The sequence below is a fragment of the Euprymna scolopes genome, chromosome 23 (assembly GCF_053919585.1).
Source record: "Euprymna scolopes isolate OS-2025 chromosome 23, ASM5391958v1, whole genome shotgun sequence".
Taxonomy (NCBI): Eukaryota; Metazoa; Mollusca; class Cephalopoda; order Sepiida; family Sepiolidae; genus Euprymna; species Euprymna scolopes.
Window position 1 is genome coordinate 61,201,909 of NC_136504.1, and position 26,157 is coordinate 61,228,065.

Consider the following 26,157-nt stretch of genomic DNA (forward strand, 5'->3'; position numbering starts at 1 on the left):
CATTTCCACACACTGTATTTTTTTATTAGCTCGTTCAGTTGGCTCCGTACGTCGTGAGAACGAGTGTTTGGTAATTTTTTGCGAACCCCTCAAATTTTGTAATTCTGTGATATTTTAGGAGCCGGAATAACTTTTATAACTGTGGCCCTTTCCGGTCCCGGTCTTCTACTGTTTTTGTTGATGATGTATCCCAAGCATTTTGATTTTTTCATGTAAGAATCATACTTTCCTTCTTTTATTTTATATCCAAAATCATGTATTTGAGAGAATACTTTGTACGCATGTTCTCGTTGTTCTCTGGTCTTAATTATTATGGCAATATCATCCGGATATGCTATCACGAAATCAAGGCTGTTCAATATAGTATCCATAATTTCTTGAAAAATGGCGGGAGCTAATTAACACTATATGTTAAGATTTAGAATTTGAATAAAAAATACAAAGCGAATTCGAGCTATTTTCCTTGACTATGATTTGAAGGTATGCGTAACTCAGATCGCCTTTAGAAAATATCTTTCTTTCGTTTAGTTTAGTGAAAACTTCTTCAAGACTAGGAAGTAGTTAATGATAGTCTTTTAGTACTGAGTTCAAACCCGTGCTGAAGTCAGCACAGACGCGGATTTCTTTTGACTTCTTTTTGACATAGACTGTAGGGTATGTCCATAAACAAAATTCAACATTTGGTAAAATTTGTCTTTCAAGCTCCTCATTAACGTTCCCCAATGACGTGAACGGTACATTTCTTTTTTCTTGAATACTGGTTGAGTAGTATCTTTGAGTTTGAATCTGATTAGCAGTTTTGTGCATTTCTCAGACCAGCTGAGAAAACTACAGGAAAACTTTTTTTTAATTATAACTTGCTATTTTCCTTCTCAATCGTTGAAGTTTCAATATTTTGACAAAACACACTCATAGACAAATTTCACAAATTGATTTATTGCAACCAATCTGTCCCAAAAGGATTTCCTGTATTTCTTAATTCGAACTCTTTTACTTTCGTTGTCATGCCGTTAGCTGTAAACTTAGTGATTAATTCACTTTCCAAATTTATTTTCGACTCAGTTATCGTTCCGACTGTTTTGCAAAACTTTAGCATAGTAGATTTATTTAATCTTCTTCACGTGTGAAAATTAATGAAACTTCACGTTTTTTATTTAATATTTTCACCAGCACATACTTTCGTGTTTTTATCGTCTTTTTCGTTTGTTATAGTGTGCCGTACCTGAATTTTAATTTTGTTCTTTGATCTAAAAAAGGAGTTTTAATATCCAGTTTTGTCACAAGTTAGGCAAGTGTTTGGGCTGTATGGACAGTTATTACCCCCAACGCAGGAATCCCCAGCGATAACATACACTTGGTGGTGACTTACTTTGATTTTCAATAAATTGTCGTTTTTGTGTGCTGGTGAATAATGTTATTTCTTTTTTATTTTCTTCGGCGAATAGTTTTTATATATCTTTCTTACGAACACAGCACCGGATTCTTCAATGCGATTCGAATCCTTTTCAAAGCTAATCACTCGTTAGCAGTATTCTCCCAACTTTTGTAGTGTAAGGTTTCGTTCGCTTTCTAATTTAGTTAAAACTCTACGTCGAATTTCGGGGTATTTTGCCGATAGCAATCCTTGTACGAATTTGAATTCGTCAGGACTCAGTTCAGCTGGTTAATGTTGCAATGTTTATTGGCTATTAATGCAAATGTTAAATAGTCCTCGTCATCTTTCTAAGTTAAATTCAGGCATTTCCATCTTTTATGAAATAATGATCAGTTCTGTGAAGAGTTTTACGGTTTCAGAAAAAATTGTCACACCATTTTCGCGGTAATATATAATCCACGAATTTATTTGCTTTGTGGGTCTCTGTTTCGAAGCAATGAGCGAACCTATCTGGAGTCCGTCCAATCGGCACAACTAATGTTATATTGGTTCTCATACCTTCTAAAATACGAGGCGAAAGTCTTGTTTTCGTCCGGTGCGTAAATGAAATTGTCAATAGCGTTTCAAAAAGCGTTTTGTGAGAACGCTATGTTATTTTTCTGTTACTTGCTTTTTATTTGTTAAAATTTGTAGTAATAAGTCTGTTTTCTCTTGTTGTTCTAGTAACAGTTTTTGAAATCTTTGTAATAGATCGCATATGGGCCCGTGTAAGAAAATATTAGCAGCAGCAGCAGCCGTTAAAGTAGGTATGCAAATTAGCAAGTGGGTGTGAGCTTGCGTCACAAGAAAAGAAGAGAAAAATACACCACGTAGTCGAGGAGAGAATCAACGTGCGAACCGGGGAAGATTGGCGTGTAAATACAAGGACAAGAAAAGAAAGAAAGCGCTGACTAGTGCCAGCGTGAAGTGGCGAACAAAGAGATTTTTAAAAGGTACATGTATGTGCGAAAAGACTTTTGCGTGATGATGAAATGCGTTGTTTGGAAAGATTTGCACTTAAGAAAATGTTGAGTCAGATTTTTGTTTTTTGTTCCCCTGTTTTTTGTTTATTTTTCCTTATGTGTCAGAACGTGTAAGGTCCAGAAGTTTGAACTTTAACGACAAAGTAAAAAAAAAAATAACGGACATGTTACATTTTTGTTTTATTTTCTGTTGGTGTTCCAGAAATATTTCTTCGCTTTTTTGTTGCTTTTGATATTTGACCCATTCGGCCTTTGTTTGTTTTTTCTTTTGCTATTGTTACATTAGCATTTCTTTCTTCTTTTTTTGCTGCAGATTCATTTGATATTTTCAGATTTTTGCCAAAATTCATTGTAAGTCTTTCATTGTTTCTCGTTTTTCTCTTTTAAGAAAGGGAAAGAAATAAAATGAATATGGATTTGAACGTGTGAAAAAATACTTTACGATTTTGCCTCCTTTTCTTTTCTTAACGACTAACACACTACAGATCTTGAGGTAAAAAAAAAATTATTAAACCTCTCCCTCTCTCAATTAATGCTAACTATTTTTCTTTTGGCAAAAAAAGTTCAAATCAAGTTATTTTGGTCGCAACATTTAATCTTCTCTTTGAGAGAAAACACAGAGGAAAAAAACGAAAACCGAGAAAACACTTCTTACTTAATAAAATACGGATTTTCCATTCATAACTTTTTACTCGTTTAGCTATCCCATTATTGTTTTTAATTGATGCAGCAAAACGAGAATTGGTGATTGCATGATTATCGAGTTTTGGTGTTTAAGGTGTTGCGAGTATCCCAGACTTCAGGGTGGGCAACATCTCATGCCTACTTTGATGAGGTCTGATCCATTGGGTTGATATCAGTCATGTTGCAAGCAGTCATATCACTTCCTATGCACTTAAGCCAAGTTTGCCCTCGTCTCCTGTGCACCTTTATGCCTGAAGTATCAAGTGTGTTATTGAGTTGATGCAGTATATATCTCTCTGATCATGGCACTGTCAGTACGCTGAAACTTGCAAGTCAGGAGTGTCTCATCGCAATGCAAGATGGCAGAGTGCTTCAGACTGCTTTTAGACCATCTTAATTGAATGGAACATCAGTTTTCAGTTGCATAAGAGATTCAAGGAAGGCAGGGAGTTTGTGAGGGATGATAAGAGGCGTGGGAGGAGTAAAGAAGTCAGAACGTTAGAGTTGATTGGCGAAATAAAGAATTTCATGGATAAGGACCGTCGTCTTTATCCATGAAACAATAAGAGACAATAAGTGCACCTGAAAGAAACGAGTCTAGATGTAAGCACTAACAACAGCTTCCTGGACCTTCCCACACATACACACCCACGTAGTGCCTTAAATAAATTTCTAGACTTTTTTCGTATCGCCACTTTTATTGATAATACACAAAAGAAACTCTCGTCTCCTTTGAAGTAATCTCCTCTGGCTGCAATGCACTTGTACCTTTCCAACAACTTCTGGAAAGCTCCATGGAAGTCCTCTTAAGTGAGCGTGTCAATGATTCTCGTCACAGCCTCTTTCATCTCTTCAATTGTCTCATAATGAGAGCCTCCAAGGTTTTCCTTGAATAACCAAAGTCATAGAGAGGAAAGTATAGATTATAGGGAGAGTGAAGAACTGTTTTGATGCCTATCTTGGTCAAATTTTCTGTGCTTCTCTGAGCACCCTTGGGACAAACTTCGTGCAAATCTTTCGTATCTTCAGTTCTTCATGAATAATTTTGTATAAAGTTTCCACATCGGCATCAAATTGTGCACTTATTGTCTCTATTATCTCTCTGTCTACACACGACGGTCTTTATCCATTAAATTCTTTATTTCGCCAATCAACTCTAACGTTCTGACTTCTTTACTCCTCCCACACCTCTTATCATCCCTCACAAACTCCCTACCTTCCTTGAATCTCTTATGCCACTGAAAACTAATGTTCGATTCAAGCAAGATGGTCGAAAAGCAGTCTAAAGCATTCCATATGTTTCTGTTGTATTTTTTCCAAATTTAAAAAAGAATTTTATTGCATATCTTCTTCTAAAGTATCCTTACATCCAAATTGCATTGCTGCAATTCACCAGATGTGACAATCGGGCTTTAGTGGGGTGTATTCCAATTCCTGTTGTAGCTGTATATTTGAACCAAAATCATAAAAATTGGTAAGTCATCGCATAAGATGTATAGCAATAACATATTGAATTTCAAGAGTCTAAGCCAATTTTACATCACTGTACAAAAATGTCTAGAAAGTTATTTAACACAACTCATATGTAGTGGAAATGTATTTGAAAATAAACGCTGGCAAAATTGTTACATAACAGTTTAATTAAATGTCTAGACTCGTCTAAAGAGTTCCGTTTTGTCTAATGAAGCAATGGATATCCCATGTAAGGGTGCTTACATAGAAAGTCCATTGAGAAGCAGGCGTTGTGAAATCATCAACCGCACCTCTTATGAATTGGTATTGTTTTATTCCAATAGAAACAAGTCCAACACGACTGAAAATAATTCTGGTATAAGCTGACTGCCCTATTACATACATAGTATTACAAAATAGTGACTTAATTAGTACTGACCAGGTTCAACGTAGCTTAACCACAAGTTGTTCCATAATCATTTAATCATTAGCTTTTTACATATATACACATTAAGTAAGATTTTTAGACATTCAATTTCTTCTTAACACCCCGTAAGCTTAATTTCAGACATTTTTAAGAATAAAAATCGTGTTAAGGATTTGGATCAAAATCAAAATAAGAATTATATACATGAGGTGTTGTATCATGATATCTTGATTTTAATCTGCATAAAGGGATGTAAAAATGGTGCAAATCTGTTCTGCTCGAGGATTTAATTTTACTCGTCTTAAGAGGATTATTTCAACCATTCAGAGACAACATCTAACGGCATGCCAAAGAATAGATGGACTGAAATAATGACAAGCATTGAAAGCGAGCGGAAAAAAGGAATATCTGCCTTACTACAAAAATGCTAGTTCTATTTTGGTGTCTTTGCCCCCCACCTCCATATTTTTGATGATGAGGAGACTTTGTTTAAAGAAAATTTTTCATTAAATTATTGTTCAAGACATTTCAATAAAAAACACCGGTGCCGAAACGATCGTACAATCTATTGATTTTGTTTGTTTTTCTTTTGAAACTGATTTTTAATTCAAAATTATGAATCGTTTTACTCAATATATATATTGATAAAGAAAGAAAAGTACGATTTAAAACTATATATATATATATATATATATATATATATATATATATATATATATATATATATATATATATATTAGCACGGGTGCCCAGCGTTGCCCGGGTATTTGGAGATGTATGTTCAGCAAAAAAAAAAAAAAAGTGGTCAATTTTTTTAAAAATTTGACCCCTATTATGACCCCTTAAAATTTATTGTTTTGGACTCAAATTAAGTTATTAAGTTAGATCCATGTCCAAGGAACCTATATCTAAAATTTCAATTGTTTAAACCGAAAATTGTCGGAGAAGTTTGGTAGAGTTCTCTAAGGTCAGATCGTTAAACTTTGACCCCTTAATCGCCAAATTTCTGGCCGAAAACCGATCACATCGATTTTCCCAAATTTCAGTACCCTATATATCAAATTTTGAGTCTGTAAACTTAAAATTGACAGAGTTATTGCGTAGGGAAATGTACACACACAGACACACAGATACACAGACACACACACAGACTTTCACTTTTATATATATATATATATATATATATATATATATATATATATATATATATATATTCAATAATGGTATACATCAATTAGGGGTCTAGAGTAAGTGAGAACTTTATACCATGATATTTTGAAGCCTAATGCTTCTCATTAGAAGAGGAGAGTAATATAATAGGGATGCGACGTCTAGCGATAGTTACATTAGGAGCGAAATAAAATATTGAGACTGTTTATGGGACCTAAATTGGTCTTTTTGATATAGGAGGAGGATAGCTTTTTTTATATAATGCAAGTAGGTGTATAGCATATCTGTCATGGTGGGTTTAATATATGCGGACAATATGTGTGATTAAACTTTCAGGAAGAATATAAGGTAAAAAGATGCTTAATTAATCATTAATGTATTATTGGGTTATAGTCATATATGTATTTATTTGGGTTTTTTTCCTATCAAGAGAACGCAAAAAAGTATAAACACCCAAATTTGAATAACTTTTCATCATTTTAAGACACCGTAATTTTGTTGGGTTAATTTTTATTTCATAACGTCAGTCATAAAGCTAGTTTAATTATGATAATACTTTTTTTTTTATGGCTGTAAAGTATTTTCAGGCTCGACCTCCTTACAATTATAAAAAGGATCAAAGGCTGTCTCTATATTAGTCCCGGGATGTGTAATATAGTCATTAATAAGTTCTATAGATAAAATTTAATGATGAAAATCGTTGTAGACAAGGCGTAAATCCACTTTTTTTTTTTTACACGGTGGTCACCACTTATCAAGGCCCGGAAGCCACTCAGGGATAAGGGTTATTGTAAGTACAGTACGTTAGTGTGGAGATTTAATGAAGTGTTTACTTAAGAGGGCGGTTCATTAGGAATTTGTTAACGTTGGACTTGAAGACATCCAAGTTGTAGTCAGGTGGGAAGCAGGCAGACGGAACAGAGTTCCACAGGCGTGCAGTTCTAAGAAAGAAGCTTTGTTCATGGAATCTACGTTTTGATTTAGGCACAGATATAGAGTGGGGGAAATGTTTCACAGTGGGTTCAGCTAGATGGGCGTTTTTCGTGAAGGATTGGCGAAGGGGGACCAGAGATCTGAGTTCAGACGAGCACCTGCCATGGAAATAACGATAAAACAAGGATAGGCTCGCAACGTCTCTTCTGTGGGAGAGAGATTGCAGGGTAGAGAAAAGGGCATCCCCCACTAAGCCACAACGTCTATTGTGTACTCTGTCAAGGCAGAATAGGCTGTTTTTAGCAGCTCCTGCCATGATATGGCAGCGGTATTCCATCCTTGGACGTACTTGGCTTTTATAGATAGAGAATTGCATCAGTAGTGAGATATCTTCTGGAGCGGTAGAAGGATCCCACCATCTTTCCAGCGACCTTGGCAACAGACTTGATGTACATGTTTCATTTCAGATCAGGAGTAAAGGACAAACCCAGAAGCTTGTCAAAACATGGGGCTTCTCCTAGACGAGAGCCATCCATTTCAATTGATGCCAGATGGGGATCAGAGCGTTGATGATGTAAAGGTAGGAGTTTGGTTTTAGATGCATTAAAGGTAACCAGCCACGTCTTCCCCCACTGAACCACGCCCTCGAGATCAGAGGAGAGAGAATCAGAGAGAACTTTGTCATTTACAGCATTTGATGTGTTGCCGTAGATGGTCGTGTCATTAGCATAGATGTCAACGAATGATTTAAGTATGTGTTTAGGGAGATCATTAATGTAGATCAAGAAGAGAGTTGGACCCAGGATTGACCCTTGAGGGACTCCAGCATTAATACTGCAGGCCTCTGATTTTTGTCCATCGACCACTACTCTTATGAGCCTATCGGAGAGAAATGATTTAATGATTGAGAAAACATTTCTAGTTTTACAGTAGCTGGAAATCTTGTGAAGTAGGGCTTATGCTATACCTTGTCGAAGGCCTTTGATATGTCAAGAGCAATTGCCCTAGAAAGGAAGCCTTTGTCAAGAGATTCACTAATCCTGTGAGATATAACCGTTAGCACATCCGCGGTAGATCTTGCAGAACGGAAACCATATTGTGTGTCACTAAGAAGGTTATTTCTGCTGAGGTGGTTGACTATTTCTCTATTTAATATGGATTCCAGCAACTTACTCATAACACACAGGAGACTTATTGGTCTGTACTGAGAGGGAGATGACTTATCACCTGAGTTCTTAAATACAGGGCATACTGATGAGGTCTTCCAGGGAGTCGGAAAGCACTTCTCCTTAAGGCAATGCTTAAACAGTTTCGTAAGTATGGAAGCAAGTTCTGGTTGAAGCTTTTTTAACACTATAATTGGGATGCCATCAGGGCCAGTTGCTTTACTGGATGTAAATCACTACCAAGAACGAAAGATGATTATCAAAAAGACAAGATATGCCTAATGATCACAGTATTGAAAAGAAGGAAAATAGTCAGCATGTAGAAAGTTCCACAAGCATCCAGTTCTTAGAAAGAAGCTACTGGAATAAGAATCTGTATTACAATGAGGTATCAAAACAGCGAATTAATGGTGATTACTAAACCCACAAGTCAAACAGGCTTGAACAAAAGAATTAAGGAATAGATTAGAAAATTCTGAAGAACACATGTGATAATAGTAATTATAGAAAATACAAAGATTAACAACATCACATCTGTGCGAGAGAGATAACGGTCGCAGGGTAAAAGAAAGGGTGAAACCAATCAAATTACAGGTACGTTTTTACGCATTATCAAAACTCCTCAAATTGGACAGAGATTCATCAACCAAAATATGACAGCAATACCTCATATATGGCTTGATAGGAGATTTGTAGAGATAGAGAATAACCCCAGGTGTGAGAAACGACTTTACGAGAAGCAGGAAGAGCAACAGATCTAGTATCTGCACTCCAAGAAATATTTAATTAGAAAGAAAGATCAAGAAGTTTCAGTGTTGATTTGTCTTCAAGGGCAGAGCCATCCATGAGAATCTCAGGAAGAAAATGGACACGCATACAAATGAAAGATACGAACTAAGTCTTAAAAGGATTAAATGAAACATTCCAATCCACAACTGAACGTCTTCGAAATAAAATTAAAACAAATTAATTTGAATTCTTAAAACAAATTAATTTGAATTCTTAAAACAAATTAATTTGAATTCTTAAAACAAATTAATTTTTATTCTACTGTCCTCAGTTTGAGTGTTATTTTCATAAAGTTTTGGTCAATGTAATCTCTTATCTTCTCCAAGTGTATCTTGTCGAACTTGGGAATCTCTCTTTCGATCTCGGGAATCTGCACAGAATTTAGAACAGACCCCTTTATTTAACTCATGGAATAGCATGCTCTCATTCCATCAGCGATGACTGGGAAGAATTCCTGAAGAAGGTCAGAACTTACATCGATCGAGATGTTGTAAAAATAACACTCAAGATGAGAACAGTAACCCGGAGAATCTAAATAATAAGAATGATAAATCCACATCTAAAAAATTCAGAAACAAATTTATTTTAGTTCAGATTTGTTCACAAATGAAATCCTTCAACTGAGTTGATGCTTTGATGTGACATGACTTATTTCTACTGCTACAAAACTCTCATTATCAAAGGTCATAACAAGACATTGCTAAGCACGTGTTATGTCATGCTGTCAATAAAATTCACGAATTCGCAGAGAAGAAAGGAAACTGCAGCAGCTGGAGAACGTTATCACCTGCTTTAAGCATTTTACCTATCAGCTTCAAAATGTCAGCCAGAATCTAAAAGAATAAAACAACGTATTGTACATCATTTTATATAGGTCGCTGATCCCAATAAATTGCTCATAGCACGAATTGTCACGGGGATTAACATGAAAAACTAGCGTTGTCCGGGAAAAAATGAAGAACCCAAGAAACTTCTGCTCCCACTTTTGAACCCTATATATTTAATCGATTTTTAGAAGCTATTAACAAGTATTATATAGGATATATTTTAATTATTACATGAATAAATAACAAGTTGGAGTGACCCGTTGTTGCTCATTGATGTACAAAACTTTCTTCGAGAAATGATTTCAGATATTGTATTTATTTAATAACTTTAGACAGTATGTTAGAAGTGTGCTTTTTTAAAAGAATATTTAATGCGATATTTTTGACTTTCTGCAAGACTTATACATTTGATGGTTTAATATACAGTTCATTTATAAAAATAACTTTTTAGGGTCATTTTTTTTTTATCTGTATATCAAAACCTTAGTTTTAAAAGAATCTATTATTCTTGTTTATACTTCTGCTATGCTTATGAAATATTATAAGACTATCATTCCTGTAAATGCAAAAATTTCCCTTGTTAGTTATAGATGAAAGATTATTAATTACAAACGGTAATCACCCGGTGTTGCTATATAGAAATATATACTGCTAGTCGAAAAGTTTCTTAGGAAAAATTATTTCAAATGTAGTCATGTTTACAAGCATGTTTAAATTTAAACATAACTGAGACAAAGCTCTTTTAATCCCTGAATGAAAAGTTAAAAATAACATTGCAATATTAGTGCTATATAGCGGTCTATATATTTATATAATCGTGTGTTCAACCGTGATCAGTATCAGACTGCAGAAGCTGGTGTCGTTATTCGATCCTAACCTATCTGAACATGTCCTCTTGAATGCACGTTTTTTTTTTATCGCTTTTAAATTTAAGATCTGGCTTTTTTTTTAGCAATATTAACAACTTTGAAACGCTGTTATTTTTATTTTGTACAATAAACTGGCGCGCATACTGGCGTAATGAATTCGATCCTAACCTATGCTGACGACGGCTTAACACTAGAAACATGCATACCCATAGGTATACTTTTATGCACGTAATATTATTTCATAATAAAAATAAATGAATAAATAAGTTCCATAAAAAATAATAAATAAATACCTCGCATAAAAAATTAGGGAAATTGATATATATATATATATATATATATATATATATATATATATATATATATATATATATATATATATATATAGTCGTCGAGATACAGTAGGGTTTCGTTGTATCACAACTCTTCAATGCAGCTAGACTAGCTCCTCTCAAAAGCCGAGGATTGAACCTTAACCTTGAACCTAGAACCATTGCGTTGACAGTCGGCAGTGCTACCCGTCGACTCACGGGAGCGGTGCCCGTAAATAACCTCGTCAAATGTCTATTTCAAACAAACATTCGTCCACCACTTACTTATATATATATATATATATATATATATATATATATATATATATATATATTAATCTTTAAAAAAAACGCCAAGGTAGGAGAAAAATAAAAAAATAACAGCATTTCAAAAATGTTTATTTGGAACATGCGCATACAATCTGATATTGTCCTTGAACATTCCAAACCTGAAATAATTTTAAATAAAAAACATTAGAACATGCTCAATCATTGATATAGCCTGCCCTTTCGATTCCAGAATGCAAGAGAAAGATCATTAAAAAATGTATCAAGATCTGTAATGGGAATTTGTTTGATTATGGAAATGTAAGGAAGTCAAGGTGATTTCCATTGAAATTGGAACGCTTGGACCATAGCGAAAAGCCACCATAATTGTCTTAATCAGATTGAATGAGACAATTTTTTCCCAATTTTGCAAAAAGCTTGCCTGTGAAGAATAACGAAAATGTTCAGGTACAGCTTCTTTAAAGTCAAAAGAATTGATCTAATGTAAAAAAAAAAAATAAAAAAAAAATAACTAGAAGCATCCAAACATTGAAACTAGTATAATAATAATAATAACTAGCAGGACCTGTGGAAATTCCACAGCGGCATCTTTCATATGTAGTATATTGCTGTGGGTGTTCAGCATGAATGAAAACATCATATTACTCTAGCCGTTTTATTAAAACTGTATCCCCCCTTCCTAAAATAATAACTTTGATATATTGCCTGGGCTGATTATTACATTACAAAGAAACCAAACCAGTAACTCACATTTTATCATTTTTTATAATTCTTGGATATGTTACTAATTTCTACAATCATTTTCATAATTTTGACCCACATTAGGGCCTCCCTTACAAAAATAAGAACTTTGATATATTGTCTGGGCTGATTATTTTATTACAAACACACCAATGAATTACTTTGCATTTCATCATTTTTCATTATTCTTGTATATGTTACTAATTTCAACAATCATTTTTCATAATTTTAACCCACATTACCGCCCCCTTACTAAAAATATAACTTTGATATATTGTCTGCGCTAATTATTTCATCACAAACACATTAAATAATTAACTAACATTTCATCATTTTTCATAATTCTTGTATATGTGACTAATTTCGAAAATCATTTTTTCTTATTTTCACCCACATTATCGCCCCCGCTTACTAAAATAATAACTTTGATATATTGCCTGGACTTTTTATTTCATTATAAACACACCAATCCATTAACTTACATTTCATCATTTTTCATAATCCTTGGATATGTTACTAATTTCGACAATCATTTTTCATAATATTTACCCACGTTATCGCCCCTCTTACTAAAATAATAACTTTGATATAGTGTCTGGGCTGATTATTTCATTACAAACACACCAATCAATAACTCACATTTCATCATTTTTCATAATTCTTAGATATGTTACTAATTTCGACAATCATTTTTCATAATTTTAACTTACATTATCGCCCCCTTACTAAAATAATAACTTTGATATATTGTCTGGGATAATTATTTCATTACAAACCCATCAATAGATTCCGAGTATTATCATAGTGTATATGTTCCACCTATCTATCCAATCCCGAGTGACGCTGTGTGTTTTGCTAATATATAACTTCCACCTACCTCAGTCGATCCCGAGCAACTGCTACTATATGTTTTCCACCTATCTCATTCAATCCTGGGCGACACTAGGATTTCTGCTAGTATATATTTGCAGTTATCTCATCCAATCCCAGGACGTACTTCATGTCCACCACCCCACTATTAAAAATATACATGAAATAAAGTAATGTTTAATCATAAACTGTTTCAGAGATTTCTGGAACTGACTTTATATTCCTAACCCATTGTTAAAAACATACATAAAATAATGTAATATCTAAATCGTGAACTGTTTCAGCCATTTCCGGGACTGACTTCTCCCACCCCACTGTTAAAATATACAAAAATAAATTAATGTTTAATGCGTAAATGGTTTCAGCAATTTCCAGGTACTGATTTCATATCCTCTACCCCACTGTTACATGAAATAAAGTAATGCTTAATCATAAACGGTTTCAGTCTGGGACTGACTTCATATCCCAACCTCACTGTTAAAAATATACATGAAATAACGTAATGTTTAATACGTAAACGATTTCAGCCATTTCCGGGACTGATTTCATATCCCCCACCCGACTATTAAAACTATACATGAAATAAAATAATGTTTAAAGTATAAACTGTTTCAGCAGTTTTTCGAAATTAATACATAAAAACATTAATATGGTTAGGGATTAGGCAATCATTACTTACATAAATTTCTGAATGTAGTATCAGTCTCCCTCCTCTTTAAGAAGAGTTTTTGCAATTACTGCCATGAGGACATTAATGACGAAAATATGAACTCAGGATTACTTGATATATTTATGTAATTTTTGGAACGTTACAAATAAGCCTTTAGCGTGCACTAATCCATTTAACTGATTTTTGGAATCAGCAGTACATCTATGTGATTTTTGGAATATGATATCTTATGACAACATAGTACATAATAAATATATTATATGCATCTTTTTTAACAGAAGATAATGACGTCATCACCGGAAGTAAACACGTCAAACTATCATTCCCCCCTACTCGGAAAGAAGGAAGAGATTATGCCTGAGATCTCACTAAACACTCATCAAATCAATTAGCTTACATTTAGTATAATCTATATATTAATATGATAGCGTGTGTGTACTTAAATCTCAACCAATGAAATTTTTCGGAAAGAGTGACACACAAAAGAACACACGCTATCATATTAATATATAGATAATAATAATAATAATAATAATAATAATAATAATAATAATAATAATAATAATACGCTATAAGTTGTTCTCAAAGAGAAATTTTGGATGATGACCTGTGTGAGTACTCCTAGTAAGTAAATAATAATAATAATAATAATAATAATAATAATAATAATAATAATAATAATAATAATAATAATAATAGGTATAAATACATGGGCAGTGCCATTAGTGAGATACTCTGGACCGTTTATAGGATGGACAAAAGAAGAACTGAGACAGCTCGACCAGAAAACCAGGAAACTCATGACCATGCATAATGCACTACACCCAAAGGACGATATTGACAGACTCTATGTGAAAAGGAAAGAGGCGGGAGAGGACTTATCTGTATAGAAGATTGTGTGAAAGACACAAAAAAAGAACTAGAAAAATACATAATGCAAAACACTGAAAGGATAATTATGGCAGATACAGAGAAAACCAACAAAACAGAAAACAGAGAGGCAAAAGACAAAACGAGAAAAGAGAAATCGGAAGAGAAACAACTCCATGGAAGATTCATAATAATGACAAAAGATGAGAATAACGAAAACACCTGGACATGGATGCGAAAAGGACATATAAACCGAGAAACTGAATCTCTAATACCTGCAGCACAAGATAACTCGATAAGAACCAACCATATCAAACCAAGGATCGATAAAACACAAGAAAACAGCAAATGCAGACTCTGTGGACAAAGAGACGAAACGATAAACCAGATAGTAAGTGAATGCAACAAACTGGCCCAAAAGGAATACAAAAACAGGCATGACCAAGTGGGGAGGGTGGTACACTGGGAATTGTGCAAATGGCTGCATTTTGAGCATACAGACAAATAGTACAAGCATAAACCCGCAACAGCACTCGAAAACGAGAACCACAAAATCCTATGGGATATGGACATACAGACGGACAAACCCATCCAAGCAAGAAGACCATATGTCGTAATAATTAACAAGAAAGAGAAATCCTGTCAAATTGTAGATGTTGCTGTCCCAGCTGACCACAGGGTGAGTATGAAAGAAAAGGAGAAACAAAGCAAATACACAGAGCTAGCTAGAGAGTTAAAAGGGATTTGGAGGATGAAGAAAATCAAAATAGTACCGATAATAGTAGGAGCACTAGAAACAATTCCGAAAAACCTGGAAAAAAGAATGGCAGAAATTGGAATAAGAGGAATGGCTGCAAAAATACAACGCCTAACGATAAGGAAAACTGTTGAAATATTAAGGAAACCCTTTAAATGTGGAGAATAACACACGACAATATAACGAAGAAGCATTACAGGGAAGGAAGAACACCAAAGCTGCAGATCTACATGTTCTACACCCCTATCATGCATCCCTCCATTGTTTCACCACCGTTCCCCCCAATAGAAAAGTGATTGATACCAAAGAGTCGAGAAGGGTCAAGAAGGATGGAAAGACCGAGGAGGGAGCACTGGCCAGACATCCGCTGGACAAGTGCAAAGAGAACTGGGATCTTGGGGAGGCAGGCTTAGTGTCACTCAAATTCCAATATAAACCAATGGCCACTGCCAGCGAGAAATCAATGGTAAGTGGCTGTTGCGATGATGCAAATTTATTTGCAAATGCTATTGAAGGAGGAGGAGAGAGCTGGACGTCTCGGGAGACTTGTTGTCACTCAGCTTCCAGAGAAAACCACAGGTCTGCAATCAGATCGTTTGCTGATTTGTGTGAAAGCTCCATGTGAGCAATAATAATAATAATAATAATAATAATAATGATGATGATGATGATGATGATGATAATAATGATAATAATAATAATAATAATGATAATAATAATAATGATAATAATAATAATAATGATAATAATAATAATAATAATAATAATAATAATAATGATGATGAGGATAATAATAATAATAATAACAATAATAATAATAATAATAATAATAATAATAATAATGATGATGATGATGATGATGATAATAATGATAATAATAATAATAATAATGATAATAATAATAATGATAATAATAATAATAATGATAATAATAATAATGATAATAATAATAATAATAATGATAACAATAACAATGATAATAATAATAATGATAGTAATAATAATAATAATGATGATGATGATGATGATGATGATGATGATGATAATAATAATGGATTAATTTTATTTATTGCGAACAATTATCCTCATGTGTTTAGTTGTTGTTTCATAACGTTTCGGCCAACTATTCCTCTGACCTTCGTCAGGTGGTAATCGCGACGGGATAGGAACTCTGAATCGCCTAACTGCATCCCCAGCAATCAATAAATAAATTAATAAATAATACTCATCTTAATAATGAAATCCAATTAAATAATATATATAGGGACCCGACCATGGAAAATCAGATAATAAATAAACGTGGATTTATAAGGCTAAAAAATCTAATCTTCATCACCCTTCGTGGCGCAATGGATTGAGACGTTGAATCTCTACGGTTCCAGTATTCTGAGCATTGTCTGAAGATAGTGGTTTTAATCCTACCCAAAGCCAGCCAGAGGCTTATTGGCCAAAAAGTGGTGAGACAACATGGAAGGCAGATGATTGCTGAGGATGCAGTTAGGAGATTCGGAGTTTTCTATCCGTCGCAGTTACCACCGGACGAAGATCAGAGGAATAGTTGGTCAAAACGTCCTGAAACAACAACTAAAAAAAAAGATGAGGATAATAGTCCGCAATAAATAAATTAATAAATAATACTCATCTCAATAATGAATTCCAATTAAATAATATATAAATAATAATGGAAGCTGAAAAAAGTCAAGATAACACCATTTTTAGAAGAGCTAGGAACAATACTAAAAAATTCTGAAAAGAGAATGGGAGAGATTGGAATCAGAGGGTGGCTGATAAGATAGAACGCATAACAATAACGAAAACGGCTGAAATATTAAGGAAGTCCTTTAAATATGGAGATTAAGACATACGAGCTACAGACACAAACTAAACACACAGAAACCGCTAGAGATGTAAAACACAAAGGAACATCACATGGGATCATGAAAACTGAAATGGTATAATTGTAAGTTTACCCTCCTGCCTTCCCACTTGTGTGTGTGTGTCACCAAAAACTGACACCAGACCAAATAGGCGATGCTGCGTCTTCTATGAATTTTCTTTTTTCTTTTTCTAGCATTATATTTTGATGTATTTTTTTTTCTAATAAAAAATTCTGTTATTTTGACGAGTATATGCACGGGAAGATTTGATATGGACATAATAATTCGATTATTTCTGCATCCTGGGCCCAACTCTCTTCCTGATCTACATCAATGATCTCCCAAATCACATCCTTAGATCATTCGTATATATTTATGTTGACAACACTATCATCTATGGCAACACTTCAAAGGCTGTAAACGACCAAGTTCTCTCTGATTCCCTCTCCTTTCATCTTGATCGCGTGGTGCAATGGGGAAAGAAGTGGTAGGTTAATTTTAATGCATCTAAAACCAAGGTTTTATCTTTCCATCATCAACACTCTGAACCCCGTCTGACATCAATTGAAATGAATGGCTCTCGTCTTGGGGAGGCTACATGTTTTGACAAGCTTTGAGGTCCAAACTTTACTCCTGATCTGAGATGGAACACGTACATCAAACCCGTTGCCAAGGCTGCTGAAAAAAATGGCGGGATCGTTCTACTGCTCTAGTAGATATCTCACTGCTGATGTAATTCTCTACCTGTATAAGAGCAAAGTACATCCAAGGACGGAGTACTGTTGCCACATCTGGGCAGGAGTTCATAGAAGCAGCTTATCCTGCTTTGACAGAGTTCAAAATAGACTTCGTAGTCTAATGGAGGATATTCATTTCTCTTCCCTGCTACCTTTTTCTCACAGAAGAGAAGTTGCGAGCTTATCTCTGTTTTATCGTTATTTTCACGGCAAGTATTCGTCTGAGCTTCAATCTTTGGCCTCCCCTGTCCTTACTTTCATGAAAAACACTTGTCTAACTGAAACCACTATCAATAATTCTCCCCCTCTTTATCTGTGCCTAAACCAATACTGTCATAGCCTCTTAACAATATACCAAGGAAATGCCAAATACAAGTTTACTAATACAGATAGAAGTATGAACCATCTTATTCATACGGACGACCTGAAACTTTTCGCAAGAAACAAAAAGGAACTAGAGACACTAATAGACCCAAGAATCTTCAACCAGGTTATCCAAATGAAATTAGGAATAGAACGTACGCACTAATAGTTATAAGAAACGAAAAACTGGAGGAAATGAAAAAGAACAAGAAAACTCTTAGAAACGACATTATATCGTATATATAATGTCGTTGTAGATAAAGGAATAAATACGTTAACAGTACCACTTACAATATACTTTGGACCATTTAAACGGCTGCATTTTAAACACCCAGACAAATGATAGACTCAAACCTGAGACAGTACTGGAAAACAAAAATCACAAAATCCTCTGAGACAGATAAACTCATTCAAATAAGGAGACCAGACGTCATAATAGTTAATAATAGGAAAAAAAAACTGCCAAATTGTAGATTTCGCCGTCCCAGCAAGCCGCAGTATAAAGTAGACAGAAAAACTAATCAAATACACGACTTTCCAGAGAATTAACAAGAATATGGATCATAAAGTAAACCACTATAAGACAAATAACCGTAATAGTATTAGGAACATGAAAAAGATTAGGATAAATCGTTATCAAAGTGAATACTGAGATTATTACGGCAATAAAAACCCAGCTGAAATCTTAAGGAAAATCTTTGCATGCGGAAACCAATCCACATATAATACGACGCAAAAGACATAAATTATCAGTGATGATCTAATGATGACCTGTGTGAGAACTCTTAGTACATAATAATATATTATTTAAGCATTATTTATTAATGATAAATGCAATAATTATTGTAAATATTTACTATTATTAGTTAGATTTATTGCTGCTTGCAAAGATGAAGTCCATTTAATTTATATTTGAAAATTATTTTGAAAGTTGAATGAAATAATATAAAAACAAATTAAAATCTTGAACTGTATAAAAAATAAAATGATTTATTAGATTGAGAAGAAAGTTCTAACAGAATTTTTAATTTTGATTTCAAATGATGCATTTTCAAATAAGTTTTCGTTATAATACTTTTACTTTGTATATCATTTTAAAATGCGTTTTTTGCTCTATCTAATCGTTTAAATTACAATCGTTTTAAAACAGTTATGTCTTATTTTCAGAACGTTGAATGCAAGATGGAAAAAAGCAATTCGCACAATTTTCTTATTTCAATTCCAGCTAGGCTGAAAAGCTACTGAAACCGCTCACGACATGAACGAAGCGTTTGACCCAGGAACCACTACCGAATGCACCGTGTAATGGTGGTTTAAGAAATTTTGTGGCGGCGGCGAAAGTCTTTAAGATGATGAGTGTACTGGACAGCAATCGGATGTTGACAATGATCAATGAAGAGCCTTAATCGAAGCCAATCCACGCACAACTGTTTAAGAACTTGCTTCTGAATTAGACGTAACGTATGCGATGATTTCCAACCACTTGAGAGAGATAGGAAAAACCCAAATCCTTGGTAAATGGGTGCTTCGCGAATTAAACGACAATCAAAAGAAACGCCGTTATGAAGTGTCATCTTTCCTTCTTTTACGTCACAAGATCGACCCGTTTCTCGACCGCGTTGTGACTTGCAATGAAACAAGGGTTCTTTACGACAACTGGTAACGCTCAGTTCAGTGATTAGACGCTGACAAAGCTCCACAACACTTCTCCAAGCAAAGTTGCACCAAAAGAAGGTCGTGCTGACTGTTTGGTGATCTGCGACCGGTCTAATCCATTACAGTTTTTTGAATGCAGACGAAACCATTACGGCAGATAAGTACTGTCAACAAATAAATGGAATGCATAAGAAACTTTGACAATAATACTCAGTATTAGTCAACGGAAAAGACCCAGATTTTTTTCTACGAACTTTACTAAACCGATTCTGTAGAAGTTGAACGAATTGAACTACGAAACTCTACCTCATCCGCCATACTCTCCAGACTTTTCACCTACCGACTACCACTTTTTTCAAGCATCTCAACGTCTTTTCTAAGACAAATGCTTAAAAAACCTAAGTGGTATCAAAAACACCTTCAGCGACTTCGTCGCCACCAGAACACAAGATTTGTTTTTATATTTCTGGCATAAATACACTTGTTTTATGTTGGTAAAAGTATGTTGATTCTGATGATAATTATTTCGATCAATGAGTGTTTTATTTGTTTGAGCCGAAATATGTTCATCTAAGGAACATTTCAAAAGTAATGCCTATTTTATTATGTTCATCTGAATTTAAAAGTTAAAAATCGCAAGAACTTTCTTATTAATATGATGTTTCAATAATATTTTGAGTTTTTTTACAGTTACAAGATGTATCAAAGTCGAGTGATGGATTTTTCAATGTTGTTAATTTTTACGTTTTACACGTGTTTCAATATAGAAATAGACTTGTTTCGATAAGAAAATTTTCAATGTGTAGGATGGTTTACATTTAACAAGTGATATATACGTACTTAGAATGTATGAAATCCACGATTCTTGACATCCCCTCATTTTAACAAGAAAATATTAATATGCCGAATTTCTCATATTTCATATGTGTTCTAAGGTTCGAAAATTCTTTTTTTCAATAACAATGTATTAAATATCGTGAATTTAAACCATGCTTATTAGGAAAAATACAATATTCTGAATTTCGTACATTTTACAATGTTTTAAGATTATTTTAATTCCGTGCTTTTGAATTTCTTACATTTCACAAATATTATTTTAGATCGAAACGATCTCAATAATAATATTTTATTTTAGTAACGGAACCTTAAATATCATAAATTTCGATATAATTCTCAAGTATTTCAAGATTAAAAGATGATTATTTGATTACGGGTATTTTCACCACTGTGTATTTCTTACATTTCACAAGTGTTTCAGGACCCAAATAATAAAGAATATTCAATATCGTGAATTTATTCAATAATTTAATATTAATGTCTCTAATTTTATATATTCCACACAAATTTTTTTCTCGTGAATCTCGTTCACTTTATAAATGTTTCCAAATCTAAATATACTTATTTCTATAAGAGAATATTCAATATCGCCAAATTCGTAAATTTCATAAATGTTTGAAGTTTGAAAATACTTATTGGAAAAAGGAATCTCAATCTCTTGAATTTCGTACATTTCCCAAGTGTTTTAAGATCGGAAGATGCGTATTTTCACGAGTAAGAAGATTATTTAATATAATGAACTTAGTACATTTCACATGTATCAGACGATTGAAGTTGCTTGTTTCCAGAAGGGATTGTCTAATATCGTTTATCTCATACATTTTCTAAGTGGTTCAAGATGGAAATATTTGCATTGAAATATTTATTTAAATTAACTAGAAATATGGATTTTACGCGCCCAAATTGCATTATATATTAAATCTTAAATTGTTTTTTAACGCCAAAAATGTAGTTAAAGCACAATAAATTGTTTAGTACTATTAAAACGATTTCTAACATTATTTACCCATTCATTGATTTATATTTTTATATCATTTATCATTGTTTTAAAGCATGACGTTAATTCTAAATCTATGACGTCACATTAAAGCTATAATTATTTTGTTAAGGTAATGTTTTAAGCTTTATTTATAAGAAAGTATTAATAATTTAGTGATTAAAACAGTAGACTGAAGATTTTAAGTTTTTAGTTTCGATTTCCGGCCATGACATACGCTTTATTTGTTGGAAATTTATCATCTCTACTATTATATGAAAGAAATTTTGTCTCTGTGTGTCTGTGAGTTCGTTCCCTATGGACTTCTAAACAGCTGGGCCGATTAAAAAAGATCACAAAAATGCAGTTTATATGCATGACAATGCTTTTAGATGGTTTTGTATTGGAATGTCTTCGATAAGTATCGATAATCTATAATCGATAATCGAAAAAATTCGATAAAAGAAAGAACAAGCGATTTTGGTTCAAGTTAGTGCCTTATACAGCCTACCATCACAAGTGCATTTCAGAAGTTTTATTATGGCACAAGCAGAAAGGCCCGGCATATATAATCAACAGTATGTTCTTGGATATGAGAGGGGTGCGTTCGAAATCAATGTTTCTGTTTAGAGCACAATTTAACCATGATACTTGACTTTGCATTTTAAACATTAAGCCATTATCACCGCACAAATATAAAGGCCCGGCTAGTAAAATGAACAGTAGGTTTTTTGATATGACATGGCGCGTTCAGAATGAATGTTTCTATTTAAAGCAAAAATTAATCATGATACTTGATATTTGCATTTTAAACTTTAATTCAAGTCATTATGTAAAATAATCTTATAAAATCAACAGCAGGTTCTATACAGTGTAATGTATACTACACTGTATTGCGGACTAAGTAATGCGGGGAGGATTAAAAATGGGCATTTTACAATTACAAAGATCTTTCGATAACAATAAAATACGGGAGGGTGAAAAAATCGTTGATCCTCATTAATTCCCGGGCAACGTTAGGTCTCCCTACTAGTTTACTATAAATGCATCATTTTCTAATTCGTAAAGTAAGTAAGATCTCTGATATTTCGAAATGAGACACATTTCATAATGTGTTTATTATTAAATTGTGAATAACGGACAAACAAAATCTCTATTAATTAAAATGACATTAAGCATTAATCGTATTTGTGAATATATTAAGGGAGTTTTTTTTTTTAATTTCGTATCAGTATTTGAGCTGTTGCTTTTGTAGAGTTTTCTTTCATAATAAATATATTTTTAAAAATACCTACTTGTATATAATATAAACATCGAAATAAAATAAATAAATCGAAATAACAGTCTTAAAATATATTTTGAAAATTATGAATTAAAACCATATTTAAGATAAAACATATGAAAGATATTTTTTTTTATAAATTTTTAATCAATATTTGAGATAATGTGTTTAAGGTTGTTTTTTTATGGGCAATACATTTGAAATAAAATCACGTAATGCGCCTAATAATAGTCATTTTTAATTTTGATTAGTATCATAGCTATGTACGATAACTGGAATAAGATCATGAGACAAGTTTTGTTTCTTCATCTTGTATTCACCTCTAAAAATGATGGAAGCAGACATTTTTTTCATTCATATATACAGTCATATTACAACAAATTACAATGGTTGTCCCTAACACACATCAATGGTCATTACATTTATGAATTTTTTAGATGAAGATTGATTATTCGTATTATTTGGATTCATCGGACTACTATTCTCATCTTAAGTGCTATTTTCCCAGCGTTTCGGTTGATGTAACTTCCAACCTTCTTAAGGTATATCTTATCAAACTTAAGAATGCTTCTGTCGAACATTTATCAATAATTTAATATTAATGTCGCGAATTTTATATATTTCACACAATATTTGTTCGTGAATCTCGCGTAAGGCCCCGTGACAGTGGTTTGAGTACTAGAAAAAATCAATTGTAAAAGTGATATTCTCCAGAAGGTTTGAGGTTTATTTCTCAGTGTGAGCGACCGAAAAATATAATTGCGAATTACTTAGAATCCAGTTAAGGTGACTGAAAAAGAACATGCTACCCCCGTGAAGTAAATATAGAATTCTGTTCGAAATTCCATCCAAATTCCTGAGTTCGACAGAAACATTCCCGAGTTCGGCAACATTCACCTAAAGATGATCGGAGGTTACATCGACCGAAACGTTGTGAAAATGACACTCAAGATGAGAACAGTATTCCGATGAACCCAAATAATATCAATGGTCATATTGGTACCAATCTAGTGTATATAGTTATTTATTAAGCCTTTTTTTAATATATAGCATATAATAATAGATACATGGAAATAAAAATTAATAACTCGGTCTTCAAATAATTTTATAAATTAATGAATTAAAATCATGTTTAAAAAAGCGTATTTTGAAATAATTGAAATTTTGGTTTTTAATTTATTTTTAAGTAATATCTGAGATATTTTGAGGGGTATTATACTATGGGAATTTGGGAAAAACGCGTATATTTAATAGATTAGCTAGTAAAATAAATAAATCGAAATAAGTGTTTTAAAAAAGTTTATATATTAATGAATAAAAATTCATTAACACAAAATGTTTTCGAAATATATTAAGATATTCTTCATTTAGTTTTAATTACTATTTGAGCTATTATTTTTGGAAAATAGATAAAAAACTTACTATAGATGAAAATAAAAATAAGCAAATCGATTTAAGAGAACATTAAAAGAATGATAAATTCTAATCAAAATACACGTTTTAAAAATTACGATTTGAAGTCCTGACACATTCATATATCCCCAAACCAGTTTGCCAGAATAAAAAGTCATGGGTCACAACCTTTAATTTGATTGGATAGATCATTATAACAACTCATTATTCAGTCAAAAAAGAACGTGACGGTCAAGTCATTGGAAGCACCTGCTGCAAAAGCTGATGTAATAACGCATGTCCAACCTTCAAAAGTAACACCAACTGGTTTTGTAGACGTGGCATTTTGGGAATTTTGAATCCTATATAAACCAACGAAGAGTCGATTCTTCACAAACACCTCTAATCGTTCACGATGAAAGTGTTTGTATTAGCAGCCCTTGGCTTCATCAGCGTGCTGGTTTCAGCAGATAATATAGGTGAGTAGCTAAAAATTGTTTTGTTTCCGTATAAGATATACTTCATGACAACTTCATAAACATATATACTCTATGAAAATGTTTAATTTCATTTTTAATAGAACCTTTTTATGTACAAAGCTAGAATAATACTCTTCTAGGACGGTAAAAGGAATTCCTCGAATGGAAGAGATTTGCGCAAGTTTTATATCCTCTTATAAAGATTAAATCTAAGACATAATGAGAATAATCATATGTCTATAATGCTTATTCCAATTTTGATAAAATTCCTTACATGATATTGATTATAGAAAATAGCTAAAATTTCGAGTTTATATTTTAAGGGGCCTTAGGAAGAATTTAAAAATCAGGGAATTTCGCACATTTGGTATATAATGACTAACAAACTCGATACAAATCCGATACATTTGCAATTTTCGATTGAAGTTTCTGAGCCTCTAAAATCCTTTTAAATACTCCGTAGAAACTGAAATTGGTCTAACATTTAATGGTCAAATTTAACAAAAACCTGAGATATCTTGATTTTTGCAAATTGCTTTCCCTCTGATTGCATCCTTAGAATAAAACTACATCAAACTAAATATAAGAGTAACTCTCGTTACCTAGCAGTTATGTTCTGAAATTCATGATGATCTATTAACTTATTCATGAGTGAATTCGTTCTAAACAAATACTTAACTTTATGTAGTAAGCAGTAAACAAATGTTCGCATCTATTATTGTTTTCTTTTATTTGAACTCTATGAGTTTCTTGTCTATTGTTGGAATATGTAAATGGCAAAATAATGAAAGCGTCTTTTTTAGCATTCAGTTTGTTTTATTTATAACTATCATGGCTACCCGCTGTTGTCCGAGGCCATTAAAAAAGGAAATAAGAAGTTAAACAACGCGTGTAACATATTTATATTATAACTTCTATGTTCTCCTTTCTCTTTGGCATTCTCTTCATCTTTCTCTCTTTCTTATTTCATATTCATATACTCCCGGACAACACCGATTGAAAAAACACTATAACGTTATTAATTCCGCGTGATTCCGTTACCCTACTCGCTTTCATAATAATATGAAGAAAAATTATGTAGATAATGAAAATAGTCCAAAGAGATAAAACGTTCATGGCAATTTACATTTTTTGATCCAAAAACTCCAAGTAGTACAAACGATTCTGCTATCCCCACTCACTTACCAAATATAATTTTAGTAGAAAAACTTTTACAACGCCAAGTAGACTAAAAGTTCTTTACCGACTTCCTCCTTGCCTTATTTACCAAATATAATAAGATAGTTTTAGTAAGGCGAGTTTACAGCGCTACCAAAAGTACGATTCAAATCAACTTA

At 33.1% G+C, this 26,157-nt stretch overlaps 1 protein-coding gene across 1 annotated transcript in view; it reads left to right on the top strand.

Moving 5' to 3' along the window:
• The first annotated feature begins 24,687 nt into the window (after positions 1 to 24,687).
• The window catches only part of LOC145245949 (uncharacterized), a 59,212-nt gene continuing 57,742 nt past the window's right edge, over positions 24,688 to 26,157 (top strand). The window contains exon 1 of the mRNA XM_080107708.1: positions 24,688 to 24,820. Within this exon, the coding sequence (XP_079963834.1) occupies positions 24,757 to 24,820 (64 nt within the window). The 5' untranslated portion in view covers positions 24,688 to 24,756. The remainder of the gene's footprint in view (positions 24,821 to 26,157) is intronic.